General features: G+C 39.3%; 2 protein-coding genes across 2 annotated transcripts in view; both read left to right on the top strand.

Annotated features, from left to right (window-relative positions):
• Positions 1–27,132, top strand: part of CCDC170 (coiled-coil domain containing 170) — a 132,321-nt gene that overhangs the window by 8,847 nt on the left and 96,342 nt on the right. Inside the window, 1 exon segment of the mRNA XM_007196928.2 lies at positions 16,632–16,680. Within this exon segment, the coding sequence (XP_007196990.2) occupies positions 16,632–16,680 (49 nt within the window).
• Positions 754–4,875, top strand: ARMT1 (acidic residue methyltransferase 1). The gene is made up of 2 exons (XM_057527855.1): positions 754–2,255; positions 3,161–4,875. The coding sequence occupies exons 1-2, from the start codon at positions 2,244–2,246 to the stop codon at positions 3,926–3,928; spliced, it is 780 nt and encodes a 259-aa protein (XP_057383838.1). The 5' UTR covers positions 754–2,243; the 3' UTR covers positions 3,929–4,875.

Here is a 27,132-nt window from a genome sequence, read left to right as displayed (position 1 = left end):
ATTTTAATAATTATCTATTCGAGAGATGAAAATCCATTTAATCTCTGAAAAGGGGTTTTGAAATTTCTTCTACTCCCTCTGGAGGTTTTAGTGGCACAGGAGTCATCTGGCTTCATAGCTCCGTCATTCTTGAGAGATACTGAAGTTCACAGTCATCTGATCCGCCCAGCCTGACTTGGCTTTGAATATTGGCCGTGTCACTTACTTGTGGTTGGACCTGAAGGAAGGTACTTAATGTTTCTGAGCGTCAGTTTCCTCATCGGTTAAGTGAGGGTGGTCCTATGCGCCTCATGATTTGACCTGAGAATTAAACTAGCTTCGTTCCTGTAAGTGTTGGGCAGGGTGGAGCACAGCTGTTGTGCAGTTGTCATCAGCAGGTGGAAACAGTCGGGTGGCCCATGGCCTGTTTCATATGGTTTTATTACATTTCTTCATCTATCTTGTCTTTAGTTTTGAATTCTCATTCAAAACATCCTAAAATTTAAAATATATCATTATAATCAGAACTATTTGAAAGTATGTGGTTTTACACAGCAGTTTCCCCAGCCCTTACTTCCCGGAAGACGTTCGAAACATTTCCAGAAAGAGATGTTTGAAAGTGCTCGGAAGAGAAACAGAGTGGGAAGGGGGACCTGGAGTGGTGGGGGAGGGGTGCGGAGCTGCAGTTTTAAGCCGGGCCCCCAGGGAAGGGCCTGCTAAGGAGGGGGGCGGGACCCGAGGCAGGTGAAGGAGGGGGTCCCCTCACGTCTGGGTGGGGCTTCCTGCGGAGCCCTGAGGGGGGAGCCTGACAGGTGTGAGGGAGACCCTGCCGGGGAGGCCTCAGGGAATGGGGAGCAGAGGTGAGAGGGCCTGCGGGGCGCGGCTGCACAGAAGCCAGCGTGCCTCCGGAGCAAAGGCGAGGACTTTGGTTTTTGCTCACAATGAAGCGGGAAGCTGTTAGAGGGTTTTGCTCAGAAGAGTAACTTTTTTTTTTAAAATAAATTTATTTATTTTATTTATTTACTTTTGGCTCCGTTGGGTCTTCCTTGCTGCGATCGGGCTTTCTCTAGTTGCAGCGAGCAGGGACTACTCTTCCTTGCGGTGCGCGGGCTTCTCGTTGTGGTGGCTTCTCCTGTTGCGGAGCACGGGCTCTAGGTGCGCGGGCTTCAGTAGTTGTGGCATGCAGGCTCAGTAGTTGTGGCTCGCAGGCTCTAGAGCGCAGCCTCAGTAGTTGTGGCGCACGGGCTTAGTTGCTGCGTAGCATGTAGGATCTTCCCGGACCAGGGCTTGAACCCGTGTCCCCTGCATTGGCAGGTGGATTCTCAACCACTGCACCACCAGGGAAGCCCAGAGGAATAACATTAAATGACTTATTTCAAGGATTACTTCTGAGGACAGACCGAAGGCACGAGGGGGGAAATGGGAGATTTGTTACTACAGTGACTCAGGTGAGGGCAGACTGGACCAAGTTGGTAGCATCGGAGATGGTAAATGTCACCAGATTCTGGATATACTTTGAAAGTAGAGGCTACAGAATGTGCTGATAGTTGTGGGATGTGATAAAGTCCTGATGAAACTTTGAGGGCGAGCAAAGTAAGCTGAATGGTGAAGCAGGAAAGGCATATTTTGAGTTTGGAAGAAAAGTGGTCATGGTTCTGTTAACTAATAAACCAAAGTATTATTTCCCCCTCTCACTATTATACTTAGCTTAGAATTAGAAAAGAAAAGAAAAGAAAAAATCAGCATGTCACTCCCTGCCCCTAGCCAGCCCATTCTTTTGGGAAATAATCTTCTTTGAATATGTTCTTTGTCCCGTAAGTATAGTAAATTGTGAAGAAGAAAGCGTACTGATCTATCTTCTGTCATCTAGTTCAGCCAGCTACCCCAAACTGCCACTCTTCTCCCACGTAAAGGAAGCCAAAGTTGTCCCCTTTAGTGCTCACGAGGACCAGCAGGTTACCTTCCTACAGGAAGCCTGAAGGTGTCTTAGTTTCTAGGGAATTATTGATGTTTTTAAAAGCCACAGTGCTCCACCACTGTTCACACAAATATTTCAGTGTCAACTTCATCAAACACTGTTCTAGATGCCGGGCATGTGGTGGTGAGGAAAGCAGACTAGTCCTTGTTGTCATTGAACTTGTAATCCTGAAGGAATATAAACAAATAATGGCACAAATAAATACAGAATTACGAACTGGAAGATGATCTGAAGGAAATGTGCCGTAGGCCAACAGAGACCGTGACCTCAGCTGGAGAGGGCCGTCATGTGTGCCGTTGTATGTTTCTTCATCAAATTTGGACACTTGAGTTATCTTTCTTTTTAAAATAATATCCTTGGTTGGAACATGCACTTTCCTCTTATTTTGAATCACAGAATACTAGAGCCTGTTTGGGCTAATATTTATTGAATACTTCTGTATGCCAGCTTTTGGGTACATTACTTACATGCATTATGTCAGATACTCAGAATAACTCTACGAGCTAAGTGCTATTATTATCTCATTTTTCAGTTGTGGAATTTGAGCCTTAGAGCTTAATTTACCAGTGGTGGTTTATTGGAGATGCTAGGATTTGAACCCAGGTCTGTCTGATTCTAGAGCCTACAGTTCTAAACATGTAATTTTAGTTAGAGCTTAAAAAAATGGGGCTACATACCATTTCCTACAAAATAAACTTGAGTATTTCAAAGTGGAATAATAGATTATTAGAGTTGGCAGAATCTTTAGTTATCACCGTGTTCAATTTCTTTATTTTACAAGTGAGAGAACTAAATCCCAGAAAAGTTGCCAGGTCCTAAGGATGGGGGAATTTTTATTTTCTCTTGACTCTGGATTATAAAGTAAACTTTGTAGCCTCATTTTACAGCATCTGATCATGTTCTAATAATATCTGCAAGATGCAAAAACTTTCACTCTGATTAAACGATGTGAGTGCTAAAATCATTCAAACTGTTTTTTTTCTTAAGTTCATTGCATACTGGCTAAAGTTTCATTGTTTTACCTTTTTTATACAGTATACTTAGAGAAAGTGTAGATTGGATAGACATTTTATATTAAGAGTTTTGTAGAAATGAATTTTATGAATACTTTTAGCAACCCCACCTCCCATTACATCCTACGTAATAGAGTTTTTGTTGGTTATTCAAAAGAAGGGTAAATGTTTTGTGCTTTTTCTTTTTCAGATTTCACTGTGGGGAAATAAGTGTGATCTGTCTCTATCAGGTGGGAAAACTATTTCTCAGAAGACCAATTTAATAAATTCTTTGGAAGACCTAAAACCTTTCATTTTAGTGAATGACATGGAACATCTTTGGTCATTGCTTAGCAATTGCAAAAAAAAAAGAGAAAAAGCATCTATTACTCGAGTGGATATTGTTCTGGATAATTCTGGGTTTGAACTTGTTACAGATTTAGTATTAGCTGACTTCCTGTTGTCCTCTAAACTGGCTACTGAGATCCATTTTTATGGGAAAACGATTCCATGGTTTGTTTCTGATACTACTCTACATGATTTTAACTGGATAATCGAACAACTAAAACATTCTAATCATAAGTGGGTGTCCAAATGTGGGGTTGACTGGGAAAACCATATTAAAATGGGCAGATGGGTTTACCTCGATCACATCTTTTGGACTCTGCCTCATGAATTCAGTGCAATGCCTCAAGTTGCTCCTGACTTATATGCTACACTACAAAAGGCACATTTAATTTTATTTAAGGGTGATTTGAATTACAGGAAGTTGACGGGGGACAGAAGATGGGAATTTACCGTTCCATTTCATGAGGCTTTGAATGGCTTCCACCCTGCACCTCTCTGCAGTATAAGAACATTAAAAGCTGAAGTTCAGGTTGGTCTGCAGCCTGGGCAAGGTGAACAGCTCACAGCTTCTGTGCCCAACTGGTTGACCATTGGGAAATATGGAATATTTCAGTTTGATGGTCCACTTTGACTTGGTGTAGGAACTCTCAGTTGGGTAGAAAGATGTGACAGTCACTCTTCATCCCCAGAAAAGCTCTGGGAAGCTTGGCTTCTCAGTGCTCTTTTACACACATTCTGATGCTTTCTCCTTTGAACGTTTTGCCCCACTACATTGTTTTGGGGATAGGTGGATTACACTGGTTACAGATAGTTACATTTATGTTGGAATTTTAGTAACTTATTTCAAGTTAAATGCATCATTTCAAATGGTTTTAATGAACTTATTTTTCATTGGGCAGAAATATAAGTGAATTCTGCTTTAAAAGTTAACATTTTAAAAAATACTGTGCTGCATGGTATTTAATATTCTAGGAGGCATGGAATTTTACTCAACTTGATTTTGGGCTCTAGAGATAAGGGCTCAGTGAAGATATAATATATTTACATGTTAAATATGCTTTGTAAAGAGAGGCATTTCTTAACAACTGTGATATCTGAACACACGAAAGTAAAACTTACCTCATAAGTTAATTCTTAATTTTGTTCTCCTTGAATTTTATTTCATTTCAATAACCTGTATTATTTGCACGCATTTGTATTTTGATTGACCTGTAGAATGGATGGTAGGAAACACAAAATTGAACAGAATGAAACAAATAGTACTTGAAGAAATGTAACATCTTTTACATTCTATTTGTGATGTCCATAATCAACTGAAATATATTATTTTAACACATAAGTGTTTTAAATGAATGGGATTGCTCTACAGTTTAAAAAAAATGCTTTAGGTAGGAAAGATTCTTCTGCATTGACTTTGTACTACCCACGAGTTAATTCACCTTTTATAATCTTACACATTTATTGGTGATCACAGCTATTAAAGACTAAATTTCAGGTCAGTTTTTCTGAAACTGAAATTGGAAATAAACCTGGGAATGTTTTCTTGCACCAGAATAATAAAATGAATTGTAAATTGTACTGAAAATCTCACTGGTCTTATCTTCCAGTGGGGGAAGGTCAAGAAGGGAAGATTAAAAATGAGGTCTTTATGATGAAGAAACTCATAATGTATATTATAGATGTTGTCCAAGCAGTTGTTAAATTATGTCACTTAAACGAAGTGATAGTCTGTGCCCTTGCTAAGTGCTTAAAATTTTTTTGGTAAAATGTTTATATAAAGCTGCACATTTTGAATTTACTCATTTCCTTATCTACATGTGTTCCTGTTTTAAACATTGTTACTAAAATACTGAGCACATGAGAATTACTTGTAGACACTTGCCATAAATTAGAACACAATTGTATATTTGTATTGACTTCATAGCCACAGCATGAGCTATGGTATAATACATTACTTTTTTCCAGAACATGGGATTTTTTTCTACCTTCATGTTTTATTAAGAACATGAGATTATGAGGAAGTAGTTCACCCCCTCCTACAAGACAGAGAGCAAGGAAACAAACTAGAGCAAGCAAGAAGACGGCACCATGGAAGAGCAAGTCAAGACGACATTTTAAAAAATGCTTATTTAGCAGGAGGGAGGGGCCTCCTGGAGTTTCACCAGTTGATTTTTTAAAAATAATTTTTATTTTTTATCTATTTATTTATTTTCGGCTGCTTTTGGGTCTTCGTTGCTGCACGCGGGCTTTCTCTAGTTGTGGCAAGCGGGGGCTACTCTTGCTTGCGGTGCGCGGGCTTCTCATTGCCATGGCTTCTCTTGTTGCGGAGCACGGGCTCTAGGCGCGCGGGCTCTAGAGCGCAGGCTCAGTAGTTGTGGCGCACGGGCTTAGTTGCTCCGCGGCATGTGGGATCTTCCCAGACCAGGGCTCGAACGAACCCGTATCCCCTGCATTGACAGGCGGATTCTCAACTACTGCGCCACGAGGGAAGCCCTTAACCAGCATTCTTGAGATAAAATTCACACACAGTTCATCCGTTTAAAGTGTACAGTATTTTAGTACAGTATTTTCACAGAGTTGTGCCCCCATGACCACAGTCTGATTTCAGAAAATTTTACCCTCTCTAAAGGAAACCCTGCACCACCCATTGGCAGTCACTCCCCAGCCCCCTCTCCTCAGCACTTGGCAACTAATAATCTGCTTTCTGTCTATGGATTTACCTGTTCTGGACGTTTCATATATAAATAGAATATAAAATATGTAGTCTTTTGTGACTGGCTTCTTTTTAAGGTTCATCAGCTGTAAGCTGTGTCAGTACTTCATTCCTTTTTTTTTTGGCTGAATAATACTCCATTGTATGGATATACCACATATGGTTCTACCATATTTATCCGTTCATCAGTGAATAGACACTTGGTATGTTTCCACTTTTTGACTATTATGAATAATGCTGCTATGGACATTCGTGTGCACGTGATTGTATGTATGTGTGTTTTCAGTTCTCTTGGGTATGTACCTAGGTGTAAAAGTGCTAGATCCTGTGGCAGTTACGTTTAACATTTTGAGCAACTGCCAGACTCCCAAAGTGTTTGCAGTGTTTTACATTCCTCATGAGGGCTCCAATTCTCCATCCTTGTCAGCACTTGTTATTGTCTGTGTTTTTCATTATAGCCATGCTACTGGGTGAGAAGCAGTATCTCATTGTGGTTTCAATTTGTATTTCCCTGATGATGTTGAACATGCTTTCATGTGTTTATCAGTCATTTGTATATTTTTGGAGAAATGTCTTCAATTCTTTTTTCCATTTAAAAATTAGATTATCTTTTATTGTAAGAGTTTTAATTTTTAAAATTATGTTATTTTTATTTTTGGCCATGTTGCCACGTGTCATGCGGGATCTTAGTTCCCCGACCAGGGAATCAAACCCTTGACCCCTGTGGTTGAAGCGCAGAGTCTTAACCACTGGACTGCCAGGGAAGTCCCAAGAGTTTATTTTTACTTATTTTTTATTGTAAGAGTTCTTATATCTTTTGCGTACAAATCTCATCAGATATATAATTTGCAAATATTTTCTCCCATTCTGTGGGGTGTCTTTTTGTTTGCAGCACAAAAGTTTTACATTTTCATGAAGTCTTCTTTATGTTTTTTGTTTCTCTTTTGTCGCGAAACACTGGTTTTTGAACTGCTTCGTAACATCACCTAAGGGCCTCTGAAATGAGGGCCCGAGACACCCGATGGACAGGGCTCTGCCTGTCGCCTTCTCCTGCTTCCCCACCTGTTCCTACCCCAGCAAATTTGGCCTATATATTATGTTTGGTGTAGGTACAAAGCAGCATGATGAGGGAAGCTGGGGCTCTGGAGTCAGCTGGGGGTGAATTTTCCACTGAAGAGCTGAGGGATCTTGGGAAACTTTCCTAAAATATCATCTTCAGTTGTTTCAACTGCTAACAATACCATACTTGCTTAAGTCTGAAGTAACTCCTGGGTAAAGCAGCCTATAAATTTCGTGCAACACTTTTTTAGCAAGACATAGATCCAGTATCTTAGGTATATTATGATGAAAATGTGGATGAAGGGCAGGTAAATAATTAGGTGGAGGATGGCGGTTTATACTCCATTGATTTATGTTACTTTTTGATTAAACAGCAAATGAACAAGATTTCTTGAGATCACCCAGCTTTTTTCTGTAATTCAAGGTGGCATTTTGGTGTTTGATAAAATGCAGTAATGCTTTTGAACTTTTTAATAGCCAGAACCCATGTTGTTCAACCTCAAGGTCATGTTTCTATAAAAGAAATTCCCACTGCAAAAGGCAATACCAACGTAATTCAAACCATTTTCTTAGATTTTAAGAAAACCCTAGGGTGAATTGAAAACACAGTTCAGAGTTAGAATTATTAAAATTTCCTCTCCCACCCATTTTCCTAACAGCTCCCTCTGCCCAAGCCCTCACTGAGCCTTGTTCTGGAGCCTCTAACTCCACAAAACTTTCTCCACTCTACTCTCCTATTTCCCTGGACTGGGTGTGGGGAGTCGAGGAGACTGAACACTTCTACACATGCGTGTCTTACTACCTTGATAAAGTGCTAATGCAGTGTCTGACATTTATGGTATGCGATAAACGATATCTTGACATTACAGAAAATGAATAAAGCAGAGGGAAAAAATGAGAAAAATAATAAGGATGTTATTCCACCACCTCCAATACTCCTGTTAAGATTTGGATGTATTTCTTTCTCCATGCCTAGACATATTTTTTACATTTTTAAGACAAAAAAACAAAAACCAGGTTTGTACTATTTAAATTAAAAAAAAAAATTCTCAAGTGGTTTTCCAGCTTCTGAAGTTTTAGTTTGGTTAATTGGTTTTGTTGTTGTCATTTTACTTTTGTAATTTTTGTCTAGTTTGCTATAATTAGTTCCGGCTGGAGGGATGGAAGATTTTTTTTTCCCCTTGGATAACAGTATGACCTGGGACTTAATAATGATCTGGGACTCATAAATACTTGATTGCTAATCCCTGGTCTCCTGTTAACTCCGTGACCTAAGTCACATTCTCACAATTTTACTGGAAAAGGAGAAGTTATTTCTGGTCAACTTGAACTACATTCAATCGCAAACCCAGATTCCCCTAGGGAAACGGGCGTCACACTGAAAGATATCAGCATTCTGGCATCCCCTAGCGGCCACCTGAGTATTCCACGAACCCTGATCTTTTCCCTTCATTTGTAAACTACAGATACTGTTGGGTGTGGAGTTAGTGTACTCTGAGCCATCCAATCAGGGGCCACTGTTCACCTGGTTCTCCTACCTTCCTGCTTTTCTTTGGTGGGTCACATTTCCCCCTTTCAGTTTATTTAACATTCACCTCGCTCTCAGACCTTCCAGAATTTTGGAGAAAGGAAAACCAGTTCTTAGGGAAGACACTTGTAAAATGTTGATTCCCATAAGTTGTACATTTCTTGGGGGCAGCCACTGACTTCTGTGTGTTTGCTCCCCACACAATGTAGAGCACAGAGTAGGTGTTCAATGAATGACTGATTGGTAGGTGACAAATTCTAGCATTTGAAATAATTTTCTTAACCCCCTGTTGTGATGCTATTTAAATTGAAGTCTGAAGGATGAAATGGGTCTACTTGAAATCTGATCAGTTAGACCAGTTGGTGCTTGTTAAATGAATAAAGAAATACATGGTATATAATTGGGAGTTTTCCATAAATGTATGCATCTTTGAATACTGCTTTATCCCTTCAGTATTATATTGTGCTCAGTTTCCCATTTGTTAATTCTTCAAAAATGTGACTTTTCATGGCTGCAAACATTTCATCATATAGCTAGATCGTATTTTGTTTTGCTATGTAGATTGTTCAAAATCTTTGCTATTATAAAAGAAGCTGATATGAACATCTTCAGACAACTAGTACCCATTAAGCTTTGTGAGTCTTCAGTAACGGACAATTATTTGAAGCCACAATTATTCTAGTCCTCCTAGAATAATGCTTGTATTAGGCTTTTAGCCCCAAACTCTCAGCATTGAGTAATTGCTTTATATGAGAAGGAAAGTCACTTTTTGCCTTACTTTAAAAAAAAAATTCAGGGACTTCCCTGGCGGTCCAGTGGTTAAGATGCTGCACTGCCACTGCAGGGGGCGCGGGTTTGATCCCTGGTCGGGGAACTAAGATCCCACTTTTTGTACTAAGAAAAAAATAATTCATAATATATGTCATGCCGATGACTTTCAATCCTGCTTGAGTTCAATACAAAGTTTAGGCACAAGGGGGAGATCCCTTAGCACGGTAAAGTGGCTGGATTTTTCTTCTGTACTATCAAGTATGGCGATTTCAGCAAGAAAAACTGGCAGAGTATAATTTTAATTGTTGACTGCACACATTCTTGTGGTTTCAACTTTAAAATCATTATGCTGGAGCAAGGATTTGGTAAAACACAGTAAGGTCAATGACAACAAAACTGTGTCCTCATTCCTTTCTTGGCTGAAATTTTCTGTATACATGTAATGTTTGTGACCCAATGTTACAGTGGTTTATCATAGAAGTATATCAAAATAGGTGAATTTGAAAATAAAATTCTGGAAAAGTGGAAAAAAGAAACAATTTTGTTAACAATGTAGAAAAGTCACCCTAGAAAAAACTTTGTAACAAAATAAAAATAATTGCTTGTCATTTCACTTAAACTTTGCTTGAAGGAAAGAAGCAAAACTGTACTTGTTTCCTTATTTTGCTAATTGTAACACAGCAAGTTAATTTTTACCATGATTCAGAAAATTTAAAGGAACTAATATTCCAATTCTATCTTATATTTAGGAAGATACAGATTGGGCTTGGTATATCTCCAATGCAGAAATTCTGCAACTGGGGTCCAAGGGGTTCAGCAGATAGAATTGAGGTGGTCTGTAAGCTTGGGTGAGAAAAAATTTCGTCTTTATTTTCATTAATCTCTAATTGAAATGTAGTATTTCCTTTAATATTGAATATGGGCCATAAACCTCAGCAATATTAGCAGTACCTGTACTTCCGTCAACTGCAAAAATCACAAGTCTTTTCATATTATGTTACGGTTACTTCAACTATCTTGAATTATTGTTTCATCATTACATCAAAAATTTAGATGCTTTACCTGGAGAAGTTCATGGCACAAAAACAGTTAAGAATACCTGCTCTTATTTTTCTCCTTTTCTTTCAGTTTTCTTTCTATTTCACAGTTGGTGAAAGCCATGATTTGGTTTATTTTTATGATTTTGTTTTTGAGGTGAAGAAGAGATACATCACACTGTATTTTTTCTTCCCATCTCAAACTTCACCTAATATAATTCCTCTATTGTCTAGCTTGATTTCTTCCAGGGGTCCTTAAAAGAAGGAGAAGGTTTCACATGTGCACATAGAATGAGTCATCCTTAATCTTATCATTACAAGGCTTTTTGTGCGTGTGTGTTTGTGTTAGTTCTTGTTTTAAAATAAAAAGAGATGAAAAAGTATTAGGAATGTTCTCCTATTTAGAACTCTTAAAATATTTTAAAGATCTTAAAAATCAGAAATCAGAAAGAGCTGTTTAAAGTATAAAGCAAGAAGCAAAATTCAAAAAATTTCTTTTACATATATTCTTAATTTTTATAATAATTATTGGCAATCAGTGAATAGCAAGCACATTATAGATACCTTATAACAGAATAGATGCCATTTATGGAGCACTATATTCCAGGCACAGTATTAAGTGCTTTACTCATAATGTGGCATGATATCTTCATAAAACTCCCAGAGGCAAATATTTTTATTCCATTATTCATACAGGAGCACCAAGTCTCAGTGATTTCAAGTCACTGGGCACAAGGCCACTGAACTAGTCAATGGCAGAGACAAAATTTAAACTCTGATCTGTTGGACTCCAAAAGTCAAGTTATGGCTTTTATTTGAAGTTCCTATGCCTTTCCCATAATTTGTAACCATTTACTTAAGTTCCTTTTAAAAATGAGTAAATATACTTACTGTCAATGGAAATTTGACCCATAAGATTATGTGGATGATCAACCACATTGTGAGTTATTAATATGTTGAAATCTCAGCAGCAGAAGAAATAAAGCTAAAGGTCAATTACATGTTTTAAAATACTCACGTAGAATGGGAGTAGGTGGGAATGGGGATTGTTTTTCTGTATCATACATTTTGTATCGTTTGGGCACTTATGAATTCGTGGAATTTTATAGTAGGCTGAACACCACACTGAGAAAGGAAATCTCTAAGAACTTTGGTGTAGAGAGCTGAACATCAGCAAATCCAGTAATGAAAAGAAAGCCTCTCATGTTTCAGGCCACCAACCAGCTGAAAACCAGTGGGTAGTTATTTTGAAGGGAGATTATTCTTGTGACCAGATGGAAGTGATTTAACAAGAATGAACTGGCTTATTCTTTCAACCAAAGGGATGATATAAAAGTTGTTTTGCTATCTTGGTGAAATCCAAAATCTGTTCAGATAAACTCTTCCAATTCTTGCCTGGTCTTTGATAGCATTACTGATAAGTTGTTTAAAATTAAACGAAGCACAATTTTATATTAATCTGTAAGCTTATACCTTAATTCTATATTTTTGTTTCGTTTCTCATTAGTTCCCAAATGGAATGTTATTTGAACTGCTGAAACCCTAATAATGATGATCTTACAGGAGACCCATCAGCTACCTTCCTTTATTGAGGGGAGTTCTTGTTCAGAGTTGGTAATGTGGGCAAGGAATCTGAATTCCAGTCCCAGTTATGTTACTAATTATGTGATTTTTAGCTAGGCATTCTATTGTTCTGTTACTTAATGTTTTGTATATAAGCCATAAATTTGTTTTTAGCGCTATGATTTTATGATCTAATTGTGTTTTCTGCCATGCACCAAGACAGGATAATCCTATTTACTCTTGCACAAACGTTGGCATTTTACCTTTGTGGAAAATTCTACTTCCTTCTTCCTACTTATTAATGTCATTTTTCTCTCCATAGAAAACATTTGTTTCTATTAATCTCTGTTTAACCCATTGAAAGACTGGCTAGTTTCTATAAGACAAATCATGAGGATATAATTAAATATGTCAGTGAGAAGAACCAAAGAATACAATTTATTTTCAATTAAAAGAATTGATTGAAAATATTGCACATTGTAGACTGTTGACACTATAGACAGAAATTCTTTATAGAATGGAGGAATATTTTATTACATTGAGAAGTCTGGCTTAGCAACAGGACTCCAAAGGTAGAAATTGAAGCTGAGACTGTTGAATGACAATACGAAAGTCACTTTCCCTTCTTTTCTCCTGGCGTGGGCACCATCTGTTTGAACATCCTTCCCTATGTTGGTACCACTCCCTTTGCCAGTGACGCGCTTAAAAAGGGGCTTATGGAGGGAGATAACCCTCTTCTTCTTCTGGAGATGTCCGGAAGTGATGCTATATTTGCTTCATTTTACACACAAGATAAAAGACTCTGAGAGGATAAGAAACTCGCCAGTGGTAGCAAGTGACAGGACCTGCATTTGAACGAAGTAAAAGGGCCCAAACCCATAGTTTTTGCCCACACCTACACTGCCTCTCATAATAATAATACTCTATCATACATTTTACAAAGCACTTTACAAAAGAATTCACGTACTATGTCATGTCATCACAAGAGCACTGTGAGATAGGTTATTCTTACCTTAACTTGATCTAAGGGCAAAAGAGGTTCAAGTTTCACACAGCTAGTAAGTGGCTAGATTGGGGCTTGAACCCCAAATCTTCCAAGTGTCCTGCCCTTTAATGGTCCCATAAATTCTTTAGGACAAATAGCAAGATCTCTCAGAGATCAGAAATATCTCTCTAGAAAGTTAGACTTTGTTCTATTGGCCACTGGTTCTCATCCTGTGCTTCTAGTAGCTCTTGGGGTTCCATGGAGGAATGTTGGGGATTTGGGGTGGTGTGTAAGGAGCCATGGGGAGGCACTTCAGTGGGACTGTAGCACCCCACCCTTTGTCAACTAGGTGAACCAGGGAAATCTCCAAATTGGTCTGTTCTGCACACTTGGCTCCTGAAAAAGATTCCAGTTGAACAAAGATTCATTGAAGAAAAGGAGAAAGGCTTGGAAACCATTGCCATAAGTGAAAGGGAGCCATTGAAAGTTTCTGAGGAGGTCATGTTTTAGAAAGATCAATCTGGCAGTTTTGTGGCAGAAAACTTTCAATGTAGAGAGTCTGGTAGAGAGAGACTTAGGAAGGAGGGGATAGAAACAGGAGAGGTTACAAGAGAGGTTACTGGAGAGGATGGGAGAGGGCAGGAAAGTCAGAGCAAGAAGTAGGAAAAGCAAAAACTCAATTTGTCTGGATCTTAGTATCCACAGGACCAATATTTTTTTTTGCATATTTATTTGTTTTTTATTTTATTTTTAAAATTATACTAAACTCGACTTTCTTTCCTTTGGAGTACAATTCTATGAATTTCAGCACATGCATAGATTCATGACCACCACCATAATCAGGATACAGAACAATTCCATCAATCACCGCCACCCCCCAAACTCCCTCGTGCTATTCTTTTATAGTCACCCGTACCTCCACCCATAATTCCTGGAACCACAGATCTTGTTCTTTGTCCTACAGTTTTGTCCTTTTGAGAATGTCATATAAATGGAATCATACAATACAAACCTTTCTAGTTTGGCTTCTTTCATCCAGCATAATGCCTTTGAGATTCACGCATGTTGCCGTGAGTGTCAACATCCAGGAGACTCTGAGACAGGAAATAAGGCTGCAGAAGGGAGCTGTGCCTTAGTAGTGCTGGGGCCTGAATGGTTTTGAGCTGGAAAGAGTAATCATTAGGTGCTACAAACTCTCTGAGGGAATTCGTTCATTTATTCCCTTATAGAATTATTTACTGAGGAACAGGTATGTGCTATGTACTGTTTTAGGTGTTGGGATGGAGTAATGAACAAAATCAAAATCCTATCCTCAAAGAGCTTACAGTCTAAGTGAGGGGAAACAAGCCCATGCGTGATTTAATGTCAGGAAATGATATACTCTGGGTAGGGGCATAAAGGAGAAGAAGACCACAAAGTGGTCGGGGACAGCCTTTGAACAGGCCAGATCTGATCTTGGTCCCGGATGAAATACATCAGCAAGCTGCCAGCCAGTCATCAGGAAAGTGAGAGGTGCAGGTTTAGGGAAATGTGAGTGTAAGGGGCCCTGGGATCGGAGCATCCTTGCCACGTTTGAGGAAGAACAGGGAGATGCAGCTATAGTAGCCGGGAGGGTGGAGCTGAGGCCAAGTCACAGGGGGTCTTAGGGGCCATTGAAAGGCCTTTGGATTTTTATTCAAAGTGTGATGGGTAGCCATCGGAGGGTTTCCAGCAAGAGTGACCTGCTCAGATTCATATTCCTTAAGGGCCATTTCTGCTGCTGGACAGAGAATAGACTCCTTTTTTTTTTTTTTTTTTTTTTAATTTTACTGAAGTGTAGTTGATTTACAATGTTGTGTTAATTTCTGCTGGACAGCAAAGTGACTCAGTTATATATTCTTTTTCATATTCTTTTCCATTATGGTTTATCACAGGATACTGAATATAATTCCCTGTGATATCCAGTAGGGCCTTATTGTTTATCCATCCTATAAGGGGAGTCCTCTGCTAATCCCAAACTCCCAATCCTTCCCTCCACCTGTGCCCCACTTGGCAACCACAAGTCTGTTCTCTATATCTGTGAGTTTGTTTTTGTTTTGTAGATATGTTGATTTGTGTCGTATTTTAGAATGCATATATAATTGATATTACATGGTATTTGTCTTTCTCTGTCTGACTTATTTCACTTAGTATGATAATCTCTAGGTCCATCCATGTTGCCGCAAATGGCATTATTTCATTCTTTTTAACGGCTGAGTAGTATTCCATTGTATATATGTACCACATCTTCTTTATCCATGGACAGAGAATAGACTCTTAAAAGGAAGTGTGCTGGAGAGTGGGGAGAAACTGAGGCAAAGGAGTCATGTAATGTGGGCCTGAACTAGGCTGATGATAGAGAAAAATGGAAGAAAGATAAATGTAAAGAAATATTTTAGAGGAAAATAGAGTTTAATCGTCTTAAGAGTATACATAGGTTGAAAATTTAAATAATTTCCAAAAATGCAGATAATGCATGGTAGATGATAAGGCCATTGTAAGTTCTGGAAACTAAGGATGCTTGGTGCGACTGTACCTAATATTTGCGACTGAATCAATGTAAATTGTGGCTTTCAAACTGTGCTCCTAAGAGCCTCTGGGGTTTTGTTAAGGCTGGAGCTGCGTTTTCAACTCCCAGTTCAACCAGAGCAGTGCCAAGATGACCTGTTTTATATATTTACTTCCCTGAAAAATTTCACTGGAACGAGGTATGACACAGGAAAAAGAAAAGGAGCGGGGTTACTGTGTAAGAAATCATACACCCCAAAGTCTTATTCAGTGAATGAAGAGTCTTAGTCTTCTCCACAGACAGAAGCTATTCTGGTCCCACAGCACTGCTGGGGGCATGGGGCGGGGAGGGGGGAGGGAGCAAGAGGGCACAGCTAGTTGTATTACAGATCTGACCCAGTTAAAAAAAAATTTCCCCCTCAAATTATTGTATCGCTCCATGTTTTCTTCTAACCGTATTTACACTTGAGTTTTGATTTTACTTGCCATCCAAATGTTTTATTTTTTTACTTTTAAAAATGAAATGTTTTCTTTTTTTTCAGATACAATACATTATATAGGTAAGGTTATGTCAGCAGTTATAACAGATAAGCACCCAAAGCTCAGTGGCTTAACAAATGGGAAGTCCAATCAGCCAGGATGCGTGTAGGGGAGGTGAGGGGGTTGTCTGCTCTATGCTGGGACCCAGGCTGATGGAGGTTCGACCACGTTCAATATGTGGCTTTGGATGCCATCCTGGAATCAGGATCTAGCCAGATCGCAGGGGAAGAGAGAGCGTACAGTATCACACAGGAAGTTTTTACAGGCCCAACCTGAGAGTGATGTACTTTACTTCCGCCCACTTACCAAAGGCCAGAAATTCAAGGTCACACCTAACCATGTTTAGTGGACAGCTAACCTGTCCCTGACACATACATGATTGAGATATAATAATTGGAAAACATAAACCTGGGCCCTGGATATATGTTCTCACCTCGGGGCAAGTCAGGCTGAATTTATGTCTGAGTGTTTGTGACTATGTGTGAATACTGAGATGTGTAAGAACTGATTCAGAGAGTTTTGTTCACAGGTATGTTATAGAATGGCTGCCTCTGAAGCATGGTGTGCTAAGGAATGAGGATAATTCTGACTTTTCCTCATTTTATCTTGCAGAGTTCTGGGAAGATTCACCTCCCTAGTGAAGTCTTTCACCTACCATCAGGTACATTTATAACTCCAGCCATGATGACTTACCATGTTTGCAATATTGCTTGGTGACTAATTGTTTTGTGATTGTGTCTTATGGTTTTTCTCTTTTCTGCATCTTATCATTCCTCGTTAACCAGAAAGTCCTCGAGGTTAGACTTAAATACCTTTTACTCTTTTGAACTCACTGTACACTCTGATCACCGTTCTGTATCGAGAGCAGGTATTAAGTAATTGCGGCTGATTTAGCACATGAATTAAAGGCAGTTTACACTCATAGATCAGTATTTTGGAACCACCTCAAGAGACGTCTGTCCCTGAAAAGGCTGAGGCATTCGTTTCTTTAAAAAATGATTAGCCAAAGGCTCAGCTTCCTGTAACTTGCTTCCTTCTCTTTCTTCTTCATTAGAGGTTTTATAAACCAAGGAAATTTGTGACTCATAATGTAAGCTTATAAAGAGGGTATTTTAATTGAGGTCAAATCTGTGAATCAGCAGAAGATTAAAATCTCTTTCCAAAAATAAGACTAATTTATTTTTATGATGTTGTTGAGAGGAGTAGATGAGGATGACTTTATATGTATGTATAAGTTTGGCTAAATCGAATTGGTAATAAAATCTAGCCTGGTCCGAGTCAGAAAAATCATCGAAATGTTTTTGAATACTTTTGCACAGACCTCAACAGGAAGTTAGAATCGATACTGAAGACCCAGAGCACATGAGGAACAGTCTTCCCTCGCAACTTTTATAAACTTTTTATTAACAAGAATTATTTGTTGCTTTTTGAAGGAAAGTTGGCATCATTTTAAAAGAAACCCAAAGCATGTCTAAAATGGGGTCAGGAAAATCCCACACTCCCCCACCAAAAGCCATAAGATTTTCCAAAATAATAAAGACATTTTAAAGATCCAGAAGAAGCTGGGGTTTTGCTTAATTTAGAAACCACATTTGCTTTTGAAAGTTGTTTTTTTTTTAATGGAACATTTGTTTGGCAAGTTATCATATTTTTCGGTGGAATGTGACATTGGTCCTTCAAGAACTTCAACTTGTGGGAGCAAAAAGAACCCGAAGAACTGCATTCCTGTTTTCATCGCTGTCTTGGAGTGACCCTGTCTAGACAGAACTGTGACATGAGGGTCCTGTTGTCTTCAACACCCGACACATCCTGTGTATGGATGACCATCCTGAGGGAAGGCCAGGTCCCTGGGGTGGACTTGGTGGCCATAGGCTTGTAGGCTGTGAGGGTGGGATGTTGCTCTTTAAAAACTTGAAATCCTATGTATTAATTTAGATGAGAAAATTATCAAACAGGCATGACATTAACAGTTGAGGTTCAGTATCTTTCCCCTGAGCTTCCACTGGACAATAGCCTCTCCTGTGGTTACCATTTTCTTTATTACATCTTAATATATTCCCTTAAGTTACAGTTCTGTCTTGGCTGGGGAAACAGTGTCTTTATAAAGGGTTCTGCATATCTCCGCTTCGGTTTAATCAAATGAGGCCAACTGATTTCTTTTTTTAAATTGAAGTATAGTTGATGTACAGTAATATTGTGTAAGTTATAGGTGTACAATATAGTGATTCACAATTTTTAAAGGTTAAACTCCACCTATAGTTATTATAAAATATTGGCTATATTCCCCATGTTGTATAATATATCCTTGTAGCTTATTTTACACATTGTAGTTTGTACCTCTTACTCCCCTACCCCTATATTGACCCTGCCCTTTTCCCTCTCCCCACTGGTTACCACTGGTTTGTTCTTTATACCTGTGTCTGTTTCTCTTTTCTTACATCCACTAGTTTGTTGTATTTTTTGGATTCCGCATATAAGTGATATCATACAGTATTTGTCTTTCTCTGACTTATTTCACTTAGCGTAATGCCCTCCAAGTTCATCCATGTTGCTGCAAATGGCAAAATTTCACTTTTAATATGGCTGAGTAGTATTCCTTTGTGTAAATATATATATATACACACATATATGTATGTGTGTATATATACACACATACATATAAAGCATATATATATATATATATATATATACACATGTAAAGTTTATATATATATAACATCTTTATCCATTCATCTGTTGATGGACACTTTGATTGCTTCCATACCAGGCCAATTGATTTCTTCTTTTTTTTTTTTGGTTGTGTTGGGTCTTCCTTGCTGCTTGTGGGCTTTCTCTAGTTGTGGTGAGCGGGGGCTACTCTTTGTTGCGGTGCACGGGCTTCTCATTGCGGTGGCTTCTTGTGTTGCGGAGCACGGGCTCTAGGCGTGTGGGCTTCAGTAGTTGTGGCACACGGGCTCAGTAGTTGTGGCTCGCGGGCTCTAGAGCACAGGCTCAGTAGTTGTGGCGCACGGGCTTAGTTGCTCCGTGGCACGTGGGGTATTCCCGGACCAGAGCTTGAACCCGTGTCCCCTGCATTGGCAGGTGGATTCTTAACCACTGCGCCACCAGGGAAGTCCCAAGGGCAATTGATTTCTAAGTTCTTGGAGATGAGGTGCCTCTGTTGCTTCTACCTACAGCCTCTTCCTAAGATCCTTATTTTCCAAAAGTAATGAAAATACTTTAAGAATTTATTCTTATATACTGAGTAGTTAAAAAAAACTTTTTGTAAGCCTCTGATAGTCCAAAGTTCTGAGTAATTTAGAATAATAGTAAACCCTTTGCTTTTCTAGTGCTTTTTTGCAGTGTCTTGTGGGGGAATTTTCTACTCTGTTTTAAAATAATAATGCGAATAGCTAACATTTACTTTGTACTTTGTCCCAGGGTCTGTATTAGGCACTTTACATGCATTAGCTCCTGTAATCCTCGCAACAACCCCATGGGTTAAATACTGTTATTATCTCTATGGTACAGATGAGGAAATAGGCCCAAGGAGGTAGAGAAATTTGCCCAAGATCACAAGGCTAGGAAGTGGCAGAGCCAGAATTTCATCCCAGGCAGATTGGCTCCAGGGTCTGTCCATTTAACCACTGTTGGAAGGCCTCCAAGGCCAGAGATAAATTCAAGGACTTCTGGTATTTTTTAAAAAAGAACAAGACCTTTCATGCAAGTTTATATTCTACTGGTGCTTTTTTTTTTTTTCCATATATATGAAAAGAACTAGATCTCATTTATAATCTGATTTCAATTAAGGGTATATCTACTGATTGCCAACTTTGTTAAAGCAGGGGAAATGCTTGACCCTACAGAGTTTCACTGGGTAGTCAGTCTGCTACTTCCACCTACCAAGGAGGGCTGGCTTTCATCTGGGAAAAATCTGCCAACCTTATGCATCAGTTCTAATTTTTCAGTAATACATCTACTGAAGTGATACAGCAGTGATATTCTTTCAACATCGTAAACCTCTCTTTTAAAGATTATATTGCTACATAACAACCAAAAATATTTTTGTAAACACTACTGCTTCTTTTTTTATTCAAAGAATTTCCTGATCTCTTTGATGCTTCCATGCACAATGAATTTCAATTCCTGCATTATTTTGCTGATAACACTCGTTTTAAAAATCATACCAAATGAACACAGAGCAAAGGCACTTAAAAGTTATTATTTTGAAGTAACATTTGGCCTGCTTTTTAGAATACATGATAAATGCTGCAAATCTTTGAACTCATTTTTATTCTTCGCTTCATTTTTTCATCCCTAAAGGGTTTAAAATATAGGTAGACTAAAAAATACTATGAGACAGAAAAAGAATAACAAGGATTCACAGATTTTTTTCATTTTGTAATGTGTGATAAATTTCCAAAACTTTCTACCTATAGAGTATTTTGGAAAATCTATTTTTACTTCAGGTGGATAATTTTTTAACAAGAATATAGAATTAAAAAATTCATATTACATGGTCATGTAACTGAATTGGCAGGAAGTACATTTGACTTATCCCATTTAATTATTGCTTTTTTTTTTTTTTTTGGCTGTGTCGGGTCTTCGTTGCAGTGAGCAGGCTTCTCATTGTGGTGGCTTCTCTTGTTGTGGAGCATGGGCGCTAGGCGCGCGGGCTTCAGTAGTTGTGGTGCGTGGGCTCAGTAGTTGTGGTTCTCGGGCTCTAGAGCGCAGGCTCAGTAGTTATGGTGCACGGGCTTAGTTGCTCCGCAGCATGTGGGATCTTCCCGGACCAGGGCTCGAACTCGTGTCCCCTTCATTGGCAGGCAGATTCTTAACCACTGCACCACCAGGAAGTCCCATAATTATTGCATTATTAAATATGAATTATTTAATGGCAGTTGTCATAATGAAAACACCCGTAGATTTAAATTGGAAACTCCAAGATACCATTCTAAACAAAAAACAAACAGCAGATGATACAAACTGCATTGTGAGTGTCAAATTTAATCAGCAATTAATTCCAGTGGAATACAGTAGATTCTTGTTACCCACAGTAGTTATATTGTATAAAGTCGCTTTAAACACTGAATTAGCAAATACTGATCCACTGCTTCCAGGGGAAATACAGGCTTAGGTTCCTGTGAGCCTTTGGTCACGGCGTCTTCACTAACTGATCAATACATGACCTTGTCTTATGTGTGTTTCTCTTTAGAGACACTTTAGTATATACTGTTGATTCATTAATGCTGAACTCATGACCAACAGCCATGAGTAACTCTGTAACTCGTGCCTAAGTGAAGCTTATCTAACACGCTGTTTTCTCTGTGAGGCACATCACAGCCTTACTGGCTCAAGAACGCTAGACAGCACTTCATCACTATGCCTAGGGGCCATTTAAAATAGCAAAATCACACAAACACACAAAAGCAAAAAAAATGCAAAACACACAAACAAAAAAAGTGGAACTAAATGGCCCACAAAAGGGACACTTGTTTACACTCTGAGCGCTGAAACAAGAAGGCAGAGTGTCGCTTTGTTTGATCTCGGCTGGGAACGTGCATGTTGGTTGACTCAAATTTCTCACCAGTCCTGTGCACGTCAGTGACTGAGAAAGCTCCGTGAGTGTTGATTTTGGGGTTGTGAATAAATTTCGGTAAGTAGGTAAATTCGCAAATATTGAATCCACAAATAGCAAGGATTGACTGTATTTGTAAAACTTAAAGATATACACTGGTCAGTGTGTCAGAAAACCAGTTTCTTATTTAGAAACCCAAGTTGTTTTAGTTATTATTCACTTATCAAAGTTAGTCCTCCTTCATAGATCAAAGCAGCTGGTACGTATCTAACCTTTTAGAAAAGACATTTTATTTCAGTTGAAAAAAAATGTCATATTAAATGTACAAACTGCCCATCTTCAAAATTTACAAAAGTGTAATAAAAATACAAAGAAATTTCAAAATAGCAAAAATGTCTCTGCTTTGAACAGTGTCCCTTAAAATGTGGTGCCCTTGTGCAGTGCACAACCTGACCAACCATATATGGCAGCCTGGATTGTAGCTAGGTTGCATAGGGGAAACACAGTAGGCAGAGTGGATGGGTTCAACTTTTGAGAAATGCTGTTAGATGACATCAGTTATAAAGAGTAGAGAGCTTGGAGGCAGAGAGATCTCACTTGAAATACCTGTACTGCCATTTACGTCATGTGCATGTGAGCAAATTCCCTCTCTGAACTTTAGTTTTTATATCTGTAATAAGAGGATAATAATACCTACTTCAGAGGAGTAGATTTGAGGAGGAAAAATAAAACACCTATGAAAATTATAAAAAAAGAGGCATATGATGTTAAGACTCTCCCTCTTTTCCTATAAGCAGTGGGGTTTCCTTGAAGTTTTAGAACAGGAGAATCATCTGATCAGATTGGGGTTTTTAAAAAATAATTCTTGTGTTGGTTTGAAAATGGATTAGAAGCAGACTGGTATAAAGTCCCAGATTAAAAAAAAACAACAACAGAAAAAGCCCTAAAAAACTCCTTAAAACCTAGTCTAAGGCAATCAACCGATAGCAAGAATGGAGAAAGGAGAAACAGACTGAAGAGTTATTTCAGAGACTGAATTGTGCAGTTGAAGATGTTATCCTTTCTGGAACCCCGTTCCTTAGCTGGGATCCCCCCTTCCCCCAACAGCTGCTGTGAGTGTCGGCTGTAAAAGGCTGTCCCTTTAAAGGCTGTCCCTTTCGCTGGAGACTTGTGCTCCTGCCAATGGCTGACTGACAGGAGACCGGGGATGGGGCAGGGGGAGGGAGGTTGCAGGTGCAAAGGGCCAGCCCCCTGGAACCAAAGTGGGAAGTTAGTTTCCAGGCTTGCCCCACATGCTTGAGTAGCTCGTTCTCCTGCCCTATGCTGTTTTCCTCACCTCCTTCTCCTAGGAGCACTCCTCAGTAAACCACTTCCTTACGAATCCTGACCACTGGCTCTTCCTGGGGAACTAACTCCAAAGGGGAAAGACTTATCTAAAAGACCCATAGCTGCAAGGGAATGTGGAGGAGAGAGCAGTCAAAGAAGGCCCTTAGGGCTTTTGCTTCATCCCAGACTTGCCATAATCCTCCTGACTGGTTGACACTTTTCCTGTAAAGAGACACATGATGAAGTAGTTCTTCTGACAGTCTGCGGAAAGTTCACTGTCCCCTTGGGATAGAAAAATATTAACACTGATTGCATGATTAATCCTTCCAAATTTTTCCTAAAATATTGAACTATTTTAAACTTGCAACTTTACAACTGAAGAATTGCTTCAGTAAGGCCATGGAGGATGGCCTTATGTACAACGAATCTCTTTGATTACTTGAGGAAATATAGATTGCAATTGAATGAAAATATGTTGAATTTAAAGTGAGATAAAAATCATGTGAGTTTCGAAAGTATATATTTATCATGGATGTTTTTCAGAACCTTCTACTTATGCAGCTAAAATATTTTAAAAAGCACTTTAAGTTTTTGATAAGGATTTTACTTTTTTTATTAAAAAGAGCAGTCTGTGATTGACTTTAATGCTGAAACCAAAGGTCCTTGAATTGGTTATTTTGTATAAAGTGAGCTCTCAGTGGTTTCTAAGCTTAGCTTATCATAAAGTTATAAAATGGATCACATTTATTTTAGGTATAAAATATGTTGGAAACAGTTATATGTATTGGGAAAAGAAAACGGACTTTAAAAATAAATGATATGGGCTTCCCTGGTGGTGCAGTGGTTGAGAATCTGCCTGCTAATGCAGGGGACACGGGTTCGAGCCCTGGTCTGGGAAGATCCCACATGCCGCGGAGCGGCTGGGCCCGTGAGCCACAATTGCTGAGCCTGCGCGTCTGGAGCCTGTGCCCCGCGACGGGAGGGGCCGCGATAGAGAAAGGCCCGCGCACCGCGATGAAGAGCGGTCCCCGCACCGCGATGAAGAGTGGCCCCGCTTGCCGCAACTGGGGAAAGCCCTCGCACGAACCGAAGACCCAATACAGCCAAAAATAAATAAATAAATAAATAAAATCAAGTAAAAACTTTAAAAAAAAAAAAAAAAAAAGAGAATCCTAATGTGATTTAAAAAAAAAAAAAAATAATAAATGATATGAAAATTTATGAAGATCTTTGGAAGTGACAGTGATAGATTGTTTTACAACTAGCCGTGTTGTCCTACTAGAAGAAATAAGGGATGGGGATTTGTTTTAGGATGAATTGGTAAAACAATAATCATTGCTAAAGAAGGACTAATTATTAGCGAGATCAAATAGAAATCAGCAAAGCAACTGAAACAAGTCTAAGAAAGGGCTGAGAATGGTTATAAAGTCCTTTAAGTGCAGTCACTTAAAGGATAGAAGTAGGTTTTGGTGATCTGTCTTTTACCAACGAATCTTGTGTTGGATGACTAAAGTAGTTTGCAGCGTTTGGCAACATTTCATTCAGGTTAGGAAAATATTTAAATCAAACATTCTTTGAAAACAATCTTTAGACAAATAAAATGTTATAGGAGTGCTTTCCAGACAGGTTTCTAAATACATTGAAAACCCCCAAAGTTTCCTATTACAGATTTTTCCTATGAGAAACTTGTATATTTGCAAGACAAACAAGCAAACAAACAAAAGGAAGAAACCGGAGAAATAAACTTAGGAAACCACAAGAAAGCTTCAGAATAAAAGCCCAAGTGCCAGAGAGATGTAGATCTTCATCGCTTCCCAGAGCGACTGATGAGGCATTTTTTATCTTGTCTCAGATATCATGTTTATTGAATGTATATCTCAGCGTGCCAGCTTTGTAAACATATTTCAGGATAAAATTTAACATTATAGCAGAATGAGCCAGAAATTCTGGTTTAAGCTGGGTGTGCCCAGGGCTTCCCGTTCCCAAACTACAAAATATTTGTTTGCCTTCTCCTATCATCACCTCAGATTAAATTTGTCCCAAACTGAACTCTCTCTCCTTTTCCCTCCTCTGTTTTATGTCCTCACTGCTTTTCAGGCCTCACTATGCTTTCAGCCTGGCTGGTAAACTCAGACTCCAGTGGATTCCACCTCCGAATCTTCCCCCTCCTCACCGTTACCACTCCCAGCCGGCCAGTCTCCCCTCTCACCTGGCTCCTCCTGCAGGCCTCCTTGCCTTCCCTCTCTCTCTCCTCCGCTGTATCCCACCTACTCTTGCCCTGTTATCTTCCTTTGGTTGCAGCCTTCGTATTGTTGCTGTTTAAAAACTTGGCCTAAATTACTATATATAAAATAGATAAGCACCAAGGTCCTACTGTAGAGCACAGGGAACTATACCTTATAATAAACTGTAATGGAAAAGAATCTGAAAAAGAATATACACATATAACCGAATCACTTCGCTGTACACCTGAAACTAACACAACATTGTTAATCAACTATGGCTAAAAACTTGGCCAGCTGAAGGGTTCCTATACACTAGCCTGGTATCTAATAAGGAACCTCCCTCTTCTATAAAGAAGCAGGTATATGAGGTGGACGAGGTCACGCAGCTGGCAGCTTCCTGACTCTGTTGTCATTATAAAGAAAAAATAGAAGTCTGTACCGAGATATTACAAATCATAATATATTGCCCACACATGCAGTTTTGTGAGTAATCTGGGCTGGAATGCGCTTTGTGCATTTTTACTAACTGTGCCCACCCCCACGGCCTTGCTTAAACTATCATCATACCCAGAGTTCCCCCCACTGCCAGCCTGCGTATTCTATCACCATAGTGCCAGCTAGTCCCAAACTGTAGTCCCTTCCAGGGTCCAGCTCAGATGTACATCCAGACGCAGGGTCCTCCTTTCAGTTCTCAAGGGACACATCATCGGGTGCTACCTTGAAGGATCACTTGGCTCATGTCTTGACATCCCAGAAAGTTTGCAGGCGTCCAGGGAGGGGTCAGGCCAGGTACTTTTTCTTTTCCCACTTACTGCAAAGCTATATTGCTTTCATAGAGAAGAATCTGTTTAACACTGATTTAAAATCTTTTATTGTGTGTATTTGTTTTTTTCCAGCTTTATAGAGGTATAACTGACAAAACTGTAAGATATTAAAAGTGTGCATAGTGGTGACTTGATATAAGTTATATTTTGAAAGGATTCCTCCCATCTCTTTAATTAACACATTCATCACCAACACCGATTTTTAAAGACTGTGTAAATTCATATCTTCCGGTGTCATGAAGAAGAGTTACAAGCTTGACCACAGTGACCAGAATTAGACTTCATGAAACTGAATTCTGCAACAATTGGACGTGGAGTTAATGGAGAAGGGACTTTTTCAGACAGTTTCTCTTCCAGGTGCCTTGAGGTTTCAATCAGCTTTTGTGTTTCCTCGGGCAGTGTCGTTTCATTGAAAATTTGACAAGTGGGACTTCCCTGGTGTCTCAGTGGTTAAGAATTCGCCTGCCAATGTAGGGGACATGGGTTCAACCCCTGGTCCGGGAGGATCCCACATGCCGCGGAGCAACTAAGCTTGAGTGCCACAACTACTGAGCCTGCGCTCTAGAGCCCAAGAGCCACAACTACTGAGCCCATGTGCTACAACTACTGAAACCCGGGCGCCTAGAGCCCGTGCTCCGCAGCAAGAGAAGCCACCGCAATGAGAAGCCCGCGCACGGCAACAAAGAGTAGCCCCTGCTCACTGCAACTAGAGAAAGCCCGCACGCAGCAACGAAGACCCAGCGCAGCCAAAAATAAATAAAATTAAAAAAAAAAATTTGACAAGTGTGTAGTGATTCTACTGCAAGGAAAAACTGCAAGTTGAAAGCATGTTTACTACAAACTATACTATTAATAGGAGATTTCTGAAAGCTTTCATTTGCATTAAGGACTTTTTTTTTTTTTTAATGTTGCTTCAAGTGAAAGCATGGAGGTGATTCTGGACTGGATACGTGGCAATGTTACTGTAAAATCAAAAGCCATCAGGACTTCCCTGGTGGCACAGTGGTTAAGACTCCGCGCTCCCAGTGCAGGGGGCCTGGGTTCCATCACTGGTCAAGGAACAAGATCTCACATGCATGCCGCAACGAGTTCGCATGCCACAACTAACGAGCCTGCCTGCCGCAACTAAGACCTGGTGCAAACAAATAAACAAATAAAATAAATATATAAAAAAGATCAAA

The sequence above is a fragment of the Balaenoptera acutorostrata genome, chromosome 14, assembly GCF_949987535.1.
Source record: "Balaenoptera acutorostrata chromosome 14, mBalAcu1.1, whole genome shotgun sequence".
Classification (NCBI taxonomy): Eukaryota; Metazoa; Chordata; class Mammalia; order Artiodactyla; family Balaenopteridae; genus Balaenoptera; species Balaenoptera acutorostrata.
Note: the sequence above shows the minus strand (reverse complement) of the source record. Positions and strands in the feature narration are given on the sequence as shown.